At 43.8% G+C, this 13895-nt stretch overlaps 2 protein-coding genes across 2 annotated transcripts in view; one reads left to right on the top strand and one right to left on the bottom strand.

Moving 5' to 3' along the window:
• LOC311238166 (ganglioside-induced differentiation-associated protein 1-like) overlaps positions 1-8667 on the bottom strand; it is a gene marked incomplete at both ends in the record, with an annotated part of 57504 nt that extends 48837 nt beyond the window's left edge. The window contains 2 exons of the mRNA XM_084326179.1: positions 5791-5983; positions 8500-8667. Coding sequence (XP_084182305.1) covers positions 5791-5983; positions 8500-8667 — 361 coding nt within the window. The remainder of the gene's footprint in view (positions 1-5790; positions 5984-8499) is intronic.
• A 931-nt stretch (positions 8668-9598) lies between these two features.
• The window catches only part of jph1a (junctophilin 1a), a 131819-nt gene continuing 127522 nt past the window's right edge, over positions 9599-13895 (top strand). The window contains exon 1 of the mRNA XM_084325632.1: positions 9599-10346. Coding sequence (XP_084181758.1) covers positions 9968-10346 — 379 coding nt within the window. The 5' untranslated portion in view covers positions 9599-9967. The remainder of the gene's footprint in view (positions 10347-13895) is intronic.

The following is a 13895-nucleotide window of genomic DNA, read 5'->3' as shown; positions in this document are numbered from 1 at the left end:
ATCTTAATCAAATTACTCTCCCTAAACTTTCGGAGGACGACGCTAAACAGTTAGAAGCACCGATCACATTAGAAGAACTCAAGAAGGCCATATCCGGAATGAAAAACGGTAAGGCTCCGGGAAATGACGGTATCCCATCAGAAATGTACCTTTCTTGCTGGGACATATTTGGACCCTTATTACTAAATATGATCTTATACTCAGTCAAGGAGGGGAGCTTCCATAAACACCACAATATCGCACTCATTTCAGTCCTTCTCAAAAAAGACAAAGACCCCACTGAGTGCGGTAGTTACCGACCTTTAAGCCTTCTCGGAACCGATGTCAAACTGTACTCTAAGATATTAGCCATCAGATTGCAAAAGCATATGACGTCTTTAGTTCATCCGGACCAAACTGGCTTCATAAGAGGTCGCCTGATCAATGATAACATAAGGCGAATACTGCACGTACTAGATGCAGACAATGAGGACACCACACCTAAGGCGATGCTATCCCTGGATGCTATGAAAGCATTTGACAGGCTGGAATGGTCGTTTCTATGGGCAGTATTAGCAAGGATGGGGTTAGGAAAAGGATTCATTGATATGATTAAAGTACTATACAAGGACCCATCTGCCATGATTACTACAGGCACATTCATCTCCGAAATCTTTCCGGTATCACGCTCAGCCAGACAGGGTTGCCCTCTTAGTCCCGGACTATTCGATCTATCATTAGAGCCTTTAGCACAATTTATAAGACATTCCCAACACATAGAACCAATCGTAATCAAGGGCACACAACATAAAATTTGTTTATATGCGGACGACGTAATATTGTTCATGCAAAACCCCAACACCACATTGCCGCATCTACTCAAGTTGATAGAGAACTTTGGTGATTTATCGGGATTTAAAATAAATTAGCCTAAGTCGGCTTTCCTTCCTCTTAACATCCGGGCAAAAAAAGACACAACCCTCCCAGGTGCGATACCCATGGTTAAACATTTTAGATGCTTGGGGGTGGAAATTTTTCCCACCATAAGACAAACGGTGAAGCACAATTACACAAAAATACAGAACAAAATCAAAGACGACCTGGACAGGTGGGCAAAACTTAAAAACTCAGTACAGGCAAGGGTATCAATAGTTAAGATGAATGTGTTACCAAGAATCAATTTCATCAGCTCAATGCTACCGTTACCTCCTCCAGAGGGCTACTGGAAAAGATTACAATCCTCCACATACAAATGTATTTGGAATAACAAACCACCTCGCATAAAAAGATCCACCGCACAGAGAAATAAAGCAGACGGTGGCATGGCAGTTCCAGATTTTTTACAATATTTTAAGGCTTTCACATTAAGACCATTGAAAATATGGTTTGATCCCCAGGCTTTGGTATCTTGGAGAGAATTGGAAGAAAACATAGTAGCCCCACAGAGACTGAAAGACATAGCACACACTAAACTTTCAATCAAGCATTGTGAGCGGGAATTTGGCCCCATAATTACCCATGCAATCAGAACATGGCGGGAAACACAAAAGAAATATCCTAACCCTCAAGAATGGCATAATCACACTCCCATATTCAATAACTATGCACTCTTAATGGGAAAACGCCCTATAAGATTCCCTATATGGGAAGAGCAAGGCATACACTCATTAGGGGATATTTTTAATAACCAGGGCTTCTGTAGTTATGGCGAAATATGCACAAAGTTTAACCTCACCGAGTCCACATGGCTTTTTTATATACAGTTACGACTATGTCTGAGGTCTCACGGTGTTCCATTACTCATACCAATTGAACACCACAGATTCCACAAATTTTTCTATGAAAGAGAAACATTAGGAGGTTTTGTATCAGGTTTTTATTATCAATTACTAACGTCCTCGTATGAAACCCTTCAACTAGACACGAGTCTGGAGGAGGGATATACCAGACCTGGAAAATGACTTTGATTGGCAAGGAGCCTGGGCAAATGTCCGACTCACATCAAGGAACCCGGATCATCAACAAATCAATCTGAACTATATTCACAGGACATACTTGACTCCTATAAGACTGTGCAGAATGGGGCTTAAACAAGACTCCAAATGCTCCCAATGTACAAATGGGGACGAAGGAACATTTATGCACATGTATTGGGACTGCCCACCAGTTAAGGCATTCTGGAAAGATGTGTCCCAACAGTTATCAAAACTCGTATCTTGGAATATACCTGTACACCCCTCGGTATTACTATTGAATGATGTTTTTGAGTTTGCAGTGAATCCACAGCTAAAGAGATTGGTTTTATCGGGTATCACAGTAGCTAAAAAGCTGATCGCATCACGCTGGTTTCAACCGGAAAAAATGTGCCGGAAAGTTTGGTTTCTTACATATCTCGATGTGATATATCAAGAAATATCTACAGCAAGAATTCTGGGTCTCAATGAATCCAAAATGTCAATGTGGGTAGAAGTGGTGGAGAGAATAAAAGCTAGCTTATAATGGTAGTGTCTGGTTAGGAGTGAGGGATAATGGAGGTACTATCCAAGGGGGGGTCCGGGAGGGGGGGGGTTCGAGCTGGAGCATATGTGTGTAGGGTTTTAGAAAATAGGTATTAGGGGTATATTCTATACTAACATTTATATAATTTTATATAATTTATATAATTGTAATTTATTGGATATACACTGTATACGGTCAAAATGTTATTATGGACTATTTTTGTTTTATCTTGTTTCTGTACTTGCATGTAATTTTAACCACCTTGACTGAAAGTTTCATTATGCATTATGTGTTGAGTACTGACTTTTAATAATTTTTGTTCTGCAATAATAAAAAAAATATAAAAAAAAAATATATATATACGACATTTAGATTTTTGGGGCGGTTTACATTCACTTTGGTACAGTTACAATTGTATTTCGGGACGGTTCCGGGACGGTGGTGAAAAAAGTTAGTCTGGAGCCCTACTCTCTACTATCTACTCTCTACTATCTACTCTCTACTCTCTACAATCTACTCTCTACTCTTTACTCTATACTATCAGTATCTACTCTCTACTATCTACTCTCTACTATCTACTCTCTACTATCTACTCTCTACAATCTACTCTATACTCTTTACTCTATACTATCAGTATCTACTCTCTACTATCTACTCTCTACTCTCTACTCTTTACTCTTTACTCTCTACTCTTTACTATCTACTCTCTACTATCTACTCTCTCCTCTCTACTCTCTACTATCTCCTCTCTCCTCTCTACTCTCTACTATCTACTCTACTCTCTACTCTACTCCTCACAGTAGCCTACTTTTAGGACAACTGTCTTGTCATTTATTTTTAGACGCAAATAGTTTTCTCAAGCTTCAAGGTTCAAGGTTCATATCCATTAACTGTAATTGGTTTGCAAGGCTAATAATGCCCTGAAATGCAGTGTCTAATTTTCAGACATTCCGTTCCAATAAATCTGTCAACATTATCTTATCTGGGGGCGGCTAGGTGGTGCAGTGGGCAAGGCGCTCACCACCAATGCAGGAGACGCTGGGTTCGAGCCCAGCTCTCCGCATTGCTATCAGCTTGGCTGGTCGTTCATATACAATTGGCAGTATTAGGGGTGGGAAAGCTGATGGGTGGGGATCGGACGTTGTGGACAGCGACTCCTACAGGTCGGTTGGTGCGCCTGTGTCCCTCCCACGCAGACCCCCGCCTCTGAGAGATCGCGCTGTGCAGGTGAAAAGATGCGACGGCTGCTTCCTCGAGTACCGGAGGGGACACGTGATGTAAGGCTTCGTCCACATTGCAGCCGGCCAGTGGGAGGCATGGCCTAACAGCGTTCGAGACAGGGGAGGGTAGAATTGGACGATACGAAATTGGGATGGGAGAAAAATAGAAAATGGGAGAAAAAAGTAGATAAAAAAATTAAAACATTATCTTATCTGATCTATCCGCTGCCCCCACCCTTTGGAACTCCCTCCCCATGGACATCCGAAATGCGGACTCTCTCGCCCACTTTAAAAACCTGCTGAACACCCACCTCTTCACCCACCAGGCATGTGGTCTCTGATGCTCGTTGGCATCCTGTTCACTCTGTTTGTTCTATTTTGTTTTGTTCTGTTGTTCTGTTCTGTTTGCTCTGTTTTGTTTTTGTAATTTGTTTCTTCTCAGTTTAGGCCACTGTTATCACTCTCCCATCTCCCCCTTTTTTGTAAAGCACCTTGGGTATGTGAAATAAATCCAAGCCATTATTATTATTATCCGAGAATTTAAATTGGCGTTCGAACTATCTATCTATCTATCTATCTATCTATCTATCTATCTATCTATCTATCTATCTATCTATCTATCTATCTATCTATCTATCTATCTATCTATCTATCTATCTATCTATCTATCTATCTATCTATCTATCTATCTATCTGTCTGTCTGTCTGTCTGTCTGTCTGTCTGTCTGTCTGTCTGTCTGTCTGTCTGTCTATCCATCTAGCTATCCACTTTATAATTGATCATTAATCATGAATGTAATTGAACAGTGGTTACTGAAATTCATAATCCGTTGCTCGTGCTTACCAGATTCTCCGTTCTTCTTATCCATGTTTGATGCAAGCCTCTCAGAACATAGCTACCATGGATCAGTGTAAACCAAGACAAAATGGGAAAATTAAAGTAACAATGAATGGATAAACAACAGAATGAATAAACAAAAATGCAAGGCAACAAATCAAGAATGGATTAAATTATATACACACATCAAACTTGCAACAAAAGAAAACGCACAGCGAACAAACAAAATGCTTCTTTGTAAAACTTATAATAAATAACCTATTAAGTAATTTCACAGAACAGTGTCTAACGGTACGGTGAGGCTTTGCGGGGCTGCAATACTCAGCATGAATGCTAGAGAGCTGTCCGTCCGGCTGCAAGCTAGCTTAGTTTAGCCTTTTATTGGACATACCGCAGACAGTTTATTGTATATTGTATATAAATACCTGCTTTTTTATTCTGTAAATTGTTGCTTTTTTATTCCTTTATGCTGTGGAGCAAACGGAGAGTAAGAATTCCATTTTACTTGTAGCATATCTTAATCTGAATCTGAATCTGCATGAATGAATGAATGAATGGAAGCAGATACGGATCAGCTACCTTTCTACTGAACGCACAGATCTGTATTTATCTTCTTGTCTGACTCTGGAGAAAACGGTAAGCGCATTTCCCAGATTGTTGGCATGTTCCTTTAAAAGCATACTCAGATATGTTTCTCCGTTAGACACCTGGCACATTGCATGGGGGGTAGCATATCATATTTGTCACTGAGTTTCCCCATAAAACGGCATGTTAGCATTATTAGCATTACTCATGGACCCTGTCTGTCTGTCTGTCTGTCCGTCCGTCCGTCTATCTATCTATCTATCTATCTATCTATCTATCTATCTATCTATCTATCTATCTATCTATCTATCTATCTATCTATCTATCTATCTATCTATTTATCTATCTATTTATCTATCTATTTATCTATATATAGATGTCTTTAAAAGGATACTGGCATGTTAGCATTATTACTCATGGACTCATAATTATAATGGACTCAATATTAGCATTACTCGTGGACCGTAGTATAGCTGTCAGCTTGAAGCTAGCCGTGCCCCAAAGGTTTCAATGAGGAATGCTAACAATACTAACAAACGCACAAAACTAAAGGACAAAAGTGGGAACTTCCACTCCGACGTGACGAGTGACTGTGTTTGGGGGGGGGGGGGGGGGGGGGGGACGACAACCAAATGGCCACGGCGTGTCTGGACCTTTCCTCCGCCTCACCGGCTGTGACGTTCTGCTCCAGGTAGTCCATGATCAGCGTGGGGTCACAGATGACGTTGTCCTCGTGGACCAGAACCGGGACTTCTCCTGCGGGGTTCAGACGCATGAACCAGGGCTCGTTGTGTTCGCTCAGAGGCAGGCTGACGTCGTACTCCTCGCAGCGCAGGCCCTTCTCCGCTATGGCCAGGCGCACCTACAACACAACAGTTACTGTATATATAAATAAATGCTGCTTTTATATAGAGCTTTTATATAGAGCTTTTATCCAAAGCGCTTTACAACTTTGTTCCTCACATTCACCAATTCACTCACACATTCACACACCGACGGCGGAGGCAACCATGCAAGGTGCCAACCTGCTCATCGGGAGCAGTTAGGGGTTAAGTGTCTTGGTCAAGAATAATAATAATAATAATAATAATAATAATAATAATAATAATAATAATAATAATAATAATAATAATAATAATAATAATAATAATAATAATAATAATAATAATAATAACTGGACTTTTGAAGAAGTCATTATTTATCATGCAGTGACACACATGCGATGGGCGGCACACACAAAACACACACATGCAATTTTTGGGTCGCAGATTAAATTGAGTCTCTGCGCTTGACCCATGCCGTCGTTCTTCCCCCCCAAGGGCAGCTGGGAGCAGATAAGGGCTGCGGCGTGGGGCCGCACCCCGGGGACCAATCAAAGTGCTCATGTCCGTCTTTGTCAGGGATGCGACAGCGTTAGCGATCTGTTGTACATGTTTTTCCATTGGGTTTATCTTATCGGGAGGGGAAACCCTTGCGAGCACGGGGAGAACATGCAAACTCCACACAGAAAGGCCCGGGAGATACCCCACCTACTATGCTACTATACTTATACTACTACCTATCATGCTAATATGTCTACTCTATACTACTATGTTACTATACTTATACAACCTACCATGCTAATATGTCTATGCTACTATGCTACTATACATATACTACTACCTATCATGTTAAAATATGTCTATACTACTATCCACTCAGAGTGTTAACACTCAAGTTCAACACTATTTTACAAACAATCTTACTGACCCTTAGCTGCCAGAGTTGTACCCTCCCTGCTGACTTGTTGTTCACAATTTGTAAGTCGCTTTGGATAAAAGCATCAGCTAAATGACTAGATGTAAATGTGGCTCAGAGGATAGAGCATCATGGCATGAACAATGCCAGGATGTTAGATGTTCAATTGCCACTGTGGCTCCCCCCCCCCCCCCCCATGCCAAGAAACTGTGTGCACTCGTAATGTACAATAAGGCACTTTGGATAAACGCAGCCACCAGGCAGATGACAACATACATGTGGGTCTATAAATACATTATTTGTTGAATTTTAATTCAATTTTAATGTATTCACACACACACACACACACACACGATACGATACAAGTCATCATCGTAGGAACATCATCATCAAAATTGTGTGCATGTGCCAGGTCTCCCAAGAAGCTATTTAAAGCTTTTGGAGGGAGCCTGATCACAAACAATGGCCTCCAAATATGGACAAAATACAATATGCATAAGCTTACACACCTTACCTACCTACACTACATACATACATAAATACAGACAATAATATTCCCAAGTTTAGTTACTATTTACAGATAAGATTTGAGCAATTTCTCTTTCAGTGACTTTTTGAAAATAGCATTATCTCTGTGCATCACGGCTTTCTTGTGGCAAGAGATAATAATACGTTGCAACTAAATATGCAATCGTTCCACACATGTAGCGTCAGGTAAAGCAGGCTTCTCTGCACAGTGTAAGGGTTGTCACGTGTCACTCAGCTTAGTGTGGTGCATTTGACACATGGTGCATTATTGTGATGCCTACTGAAATGCAAGGCATGACCTACGCTTTTGATTACTGATGGGCTGTCTACTCCTGTTACAGAGATTTCTTATTTATGTATGTATTTTGTTTATTTGTCAGGGACAATGCAAAAGAAAACATTGTAGCAAGTTACAATGACAAGATACAGATGTAGGATTTCTAGCCAAGGCTAATTTGAGACCCCTGTCCCTGGTTAGGCTTTTCTACTTAAAAGTGGTCATTACACATCATCATTACCAAAAGTGCATTAGTTAAAATGAGCACATCATTAATAGTGACATTCTTTAAATGATCATGATAGAGTCATTTTACATGTGTTACGTATGTATAAATGTGTGTGTGTTCCCTGCTTCATGGCAATATATGTGTATTTGCATATGTTTGTGTGTGTCCGTGTGCATGCATGTGTACTATAGTCTTATGTAGTAATATGTATGTATGTTTGTCTAGTATGTATGTCTGTTCCTCTAGCTTTGTGTACTTTGAGTTTGGAGCCCAATGCATTATGCTTGCTTCAACCTTGAGTATAGGCATGAGTTGCATGCCTGTAAAAAATTAAACAAACGATTTTCTGGCTTAAAAAAACAATACTGAAATGAGGCAAACATACTATTTACCTCAATAATGGAAAAAATAAAAGGTGCATAGGCTAAATTCCTAGCCAAACTTATTTTCGTTGTACTGTACTTGTGCTGTATGATGACAATACATTTGAATATAATCTAATCGAATTTAAAATCATCACTGATTTGCCTGTGGCGCTGGATTCTGCTTGGGGTGAGGAGCTGTCCGGTGACCGTGGTGTTGAAGCGTCGCGCGGCGTGACACTCACCTTTTGAGAACTGAAGGACTGCGTCCAGTGATACAGCGTCAGTTTGGATTGTTTTGGTTTCATGCTTTCTGTAACCACCCCGCTGTCTTGCTGTGTATCTTGTAAGGCGCTCTTCTGGATGAGAAGTTCTTTCTCATCTTGAGACTCAGAGCTGTTTTCGGCCGCCATTTTACCAGTGTGGTGGTGAGGTCGTATGGGAGCAGCTTCAGCACCACCGAACGGAACGCGTCATCAGTGTCAGACCCCCCCTAGAGGTTTGGAGCATCCTTCTCTTCTCTTTCATTTGGACCTAAGAGTGGGTGTTACAGGGGTGTGGGGTGTAAAATGCACTTGATTGCTTTTGGTTTATTGTGAACATCTTGTTTTGTTTTGTTTTTCACGTTTTGCTGCACAAAATAGATTTGAGGCAATTACTTTAGTCTCATTTCCCCCACCCCTGCAATGGGTATTAATGAACAGCAGAGGTCGCTGTAATCCACCTCTTTCAAATCACCACACCAAGTATTCATCAGCAAGATTTGAAAAAGAAATATAAATAATACATTACATTTGAATAAAATAAATACAAATGGAGCAAGACATTTTTTTAATGTTTTTTTTCCTCCAGCTATAATGAAATAAGAATATTAAATTCGTCAATATAAATGGCTGGAAGGTTCCATTCGTTTCCATTTACAGGGATGCGAAGCCTATGTAAAAAAGGCCCACATTCTATTTCCCATAATAACAAACCGTTTGAAATCAGTTACACGTCATGATCAAAGGGGAATTGCCGCTCGTATCACCAGTCACTCGTGCCAACAGAATTAGAGCTTCACATCACACCTGTGTGCGAGGCAAAGGCGCGCGCGTTTTTTTTTTCAAACGTCCCGCGGCAGAGCCTCGCGCTGTCACCTCAAGTATGATTGATTGGTCGAACAGCAGTACATTATTCAGAGGGCTCGAGCGCATACACGCGCTTAATTAGCCCGGGGGTGGGGGGGGGGGCTGGGGGACAGAGTGGGCGGGAACCACTAGCATGACGCTGCAATTGGCGGTGTCTTTCTTCGGCGGCGACTCGACGCGTCTCTCGCTCACCCTCCCTGTGGTCAGTGGGTGAGAGAGGGGGGAGAAGGAGCACACACACAGCGCGCCTCGCGGTAAACGACGCTCTCCATTCATACCTGTCCTGTACACTTTACACACATTACGCATGCCGTTTCTTTTAATTTTTTATATCACCGCATATCAAATCTGAAGAGCCGCCGCGCCGCTCATCACCGCGCCGTCTTCCCCCCCCCCCTCGTTTACTTCTATACAAACAGGAGTCATCATCCATCCATCCATCCTGGTCGGTTCATCCCTTTCCCACATCCTTCACACCGTCAGTCCTGGATCCCGTGGTGCGGCTGCGGGGAGGGGGATACGACACACCACCACCACCGGGTCCGCGCCGCGCGTTCAGCTCCCATCCTCCAGCCTCTTCTGAATGACGGGCGGAAGGTTCGACTTCGACGATGGCGGTACTTATTGCGGCGGGTGGGAGGACGGCAAAGCCCACGGACACGGCATCTGCACCGGACCCAAGGGCCAGGGCGAGTACGCCGGCTCCTGGTCCCACGGCTTCGAGATAGTCGGCGTGTACACCTGGCCCAGCGGCAACACCTACCAGGGCTACTGGTCCCAGGGGAAGCGGCACGGCCTCGGCGTGGAGAACAAGGGCAGGTGGACTTACCGGGGCGAGTGGAGCCACGGCTTCAAGGGGCGCTATGGGGTGCGACAGAGCCACAACACACCGGCCCGGTACGACGGCACCTGGAGTAACGGGCTGCAGGACGGATACGGCATCGAGACCTACGGCGACGGCGGTAAGATAATAATAATAATAACAACAACAACAACCCCCTGTTGTTACTTGTGAATGAGACGGTTATGATGATGAGGCGACGGTTGTTTGGCGGTTTGTCTCTCATGTTTTTTTTGTGTTGTTTACGCGCCGCGTGAGAGGACGCGGTGGGTAACTGAGCGCGTGAGAGGACGCGGTGGGTAACTGAGCGCGTGAGAGGACGCGGTGGGTAACTGAGCGCGTGAGAGGACGCGGTGGGTAACTGAGTGCGTGAGGACGCGGCGGGTAACTGAGCGCGTGAGAGGATGCGGTGGGTAACTGAGCGCGTGAGAGGACACGGTGGGTAACTTAGCGCGTGAGAGGACGTGGCGGGTAACTGAGCGCGTGAGAGGACGCGGTGGGTAACTGAGCGCGTGAGAGGACGCGGGGGTAACTGAGCGTGTGAGAGGACACAGCGGGTAACTGAGCGCGTGAGAGGACACGGTGGGTAACAACTGAGCTCGTGAGAGGACACGGCGGGTAACTGAGCGCGTGAGAGGACACGGCGGGTAACTGAGCGCGTGAGAGGACGCGGTGGGTAACTGAGCGCGTGCGAGGACGCGGTGGGTAACTGAGCGCGTCTGGTCTGCCCAGGGCGTGAGGACGCGGCGGGTGCGGAGCGGCAACGGTGCGCGCGGATCTCTCCCAATTCAATATGATCTGTGATGATGATGTGAGGCCGCTTATTGTTGCGCACTGCGCAGCACGGGCATCATCCTCAGCATCTGTTTGACTCTGTTGCCCCGGTGATATTTATCACATGCGGGTTGAGCGGCTCAACTTGAGCCCAAAGTTGCCCCCCCTTCTACGGTGGGAAGTCGCATGTTTTGGCAGCTATGGATTTTACACCATGCGCCGACAGAGACGCGAGTTTGAAATAATAGGCAAACAGGAGCAAAGTGGACATTTTGGAGAGATAATTATCGCCAGATTATCACCTATACCCTTGCAGCGTTTTTCACATTCTAACCTCGGAGATAATCACAAATATCCCCCTCATATCAGTAAATAGGCTGTTGTGTTGCACTTTCTTTATGGGCAGTCAGATAGTCTGTTCATTCATAGTAGTGATCATATATGATGAATTGAAAATGGGGGACCCTGATGTAAACAAGACGAAAGTCTTTCTCTGGTCTGCATTCCCTTAACAATTGTGTGTATTGAGCTGTACTGTATTGTACCCATTCTGTAATCTGTTAATACAATTTTCAATCAATCAATCAATCAATCAATCAATCAGTGACAGAAGGATGAGACATAGTAAGGGAGAGACACAGGAGAGAAAGTTCTGTCAGGCTTTGATCCCAGGCTACACGTGGTTGTAGAGGTGTGTGTGTGTGTGTGTGTGTGTGTGTGTGTGTGTGTGCGTGTGTGTGTGTGTGTGTGTTGGGGGGGGTGTTGTTGTTCTAGAATCATCCACCTGCACCGGAACAACCAGCGCCAGCGCCAACAATGAGAGATCAGGTTGCTCTCTGACCTTTCAATCCCAGTAATCAGCCGATTGTCCAGAGATTTAGTCTGCCCAGGGGTGTGATCAGGCCGGAGACAATGATTATCCTGCAGCGCTGACTGCAGTGTGTCCCATACATATAGGTAATAACACATGAATACTGTCTCGTCTTGCATTGTCATCCCACCGCTTGACTGTGTAACATACAATAAGATAAGATATTCCTTGATTGATCCCCTTGGGGAAATGCAGGCGTCATAGCAGCATGTGGGAGGGGGGTACAGGTATTGATTGATTGATTGATTGAAAACGTTATTAACAGATGGCAGAATGGGTACAATACAATACAGCTCAATACAAACAACTGCTAAGAGGATGAAGACCAGAAAAATACTTTCGTCTTGGGTACATAAGGGTCCTCCATTTTCAATTAATCAAGATATGGTGGTATCAAGGTACGCGGGCAGGGTAATAGTAGAAAGACATAAATATAGGCAATACAATTAACTCTGAATAAAAACAGGCTTTTGCCTGAATTATTCTTTTACTTTTATTTTTACTTCTATTAATTTTATTATTATTCTTTTTAAATATATATATATGTTTTTTATATGTTCTTCCATTTCATTGGTTGTTTTATTCATTTTAATTGTTTTATTCATTTCACTTTTTATCTTTATCTCTTGTAGCACTTTGAGATTTTCACAAATATAAAGTGCTGTACAAATTGAATTTATTATTATTATTATTATTATTATAAAAATATGAGGAAAAATAAAGAAAGATGCGATGAGGGCATTGTGCATTGCCCATCCCAGCTGTAGGACACATGTCACACACACACACACACACACACAACACACACACACACACACACGCACACACACACACACACACACACACACACAGGAACCCAAATGATCTATATCAAAACATCCGCCCTCTTTTTCTCGATCCTCCAATCACAACTGTTGCTTTCGAGGGGATTGAGAAAAAGAGGGGCGGAGTTGGAGATGGGTCAATCACCTGTGGGGAGACACTGTAGGGCCTTAGGACGAGTTACATACTAATGTTCTAAGAGCTACACGCTAACACTGTCGTGCTACAGCACTGCTCATGTATTTCTGTTTATTTATTTACCATGCCATGTTTGCGGGAACACATATTCGTCGGAGTGACTTGGGAGTAGAAACACAGAGGAGATGCCTCTCGTCGCAGCTGAGCCTGACGGTTCCAATCCTTCATGTTGCAGCGCCATTAGGGAGCGTTGCATTAATGATACAAGTAGATGATTTATTAACGACAAATCAGGGGCCGGGGGGGGGGGGGGGGGGGGGGCGTGCTGGCCTATACCCCCCCCCAGCCACGGCTGTAGGCAAGACTAGGCAAGAGTGTGATGTGTCCAACTTTTTAATTTCATTTCAAAGCTTTATTTAAACTCGAAAGGCAACTGGGGTTTCCCTCATGTCGAGTGTACATACATAAAAGTGTATAAAATCACACAGCGTATACAATCATAACAATAAGACAACAAGATGAGGGTAGACAAAAGTAAGGATAACAAATCAATTAAAACATGTACAACTTGATTGACAAAGGTTGAAACTCTGCAACGGAGGGGAGGATCTTGAGAATCTCAAGCTTTAAGGACGGACAAAACCCCCAATTTTAGTTTAGATTATTTTAAGTTAGGCGGCCGGGTAGCAAAGCGGACTAAGCGTCTGTCTACCACCGCAGAGACACTGGTATCGAATCCAGCTGTCAGCGGTGCCTCCGGCTTGGCCGGTCGTCATACTGACACAATTGGCAGTGTTAGCGGGAGGGAAGCCGGTGGGTGGTAATCTGGTCGTTGTAAACAGCGACTCCTACAGGTCGGTCAGGGCGCAGGCCTGCACAGCGAGGAAGGGATCTGGGTGAGGTAGTGTGCCCTCCCACGCGTTACACTCACCCAATGAGAGTCCTCGCTGCCAGGTGAAAAGAGGCTGCTGGCTGTCTCCTATGTATCGGAGGAAGCATGTGATAGACTTCAGGGCTCCCTAGACCGGCAAGTAGGGGGCAAATGCGTGCAACGACCAGGAAGGG

This window comes from Notolepis coatsorum (assembly GCF_963971535.1).
Source record: "Notolepis coatsorum genome assembly, chromosome: 12".
Classification (NCBI taxonomy): Eukaryota; Metazoa; Chordata; class Actinopteri; order Aulopiformes; family Paralepididae; genus Notolepis; species Notolepis coatsorum.
Note: the sequence above shows the minus strand (reverse complement) of the source record. Positions and strands in the feature narration are given on the sequence as shown.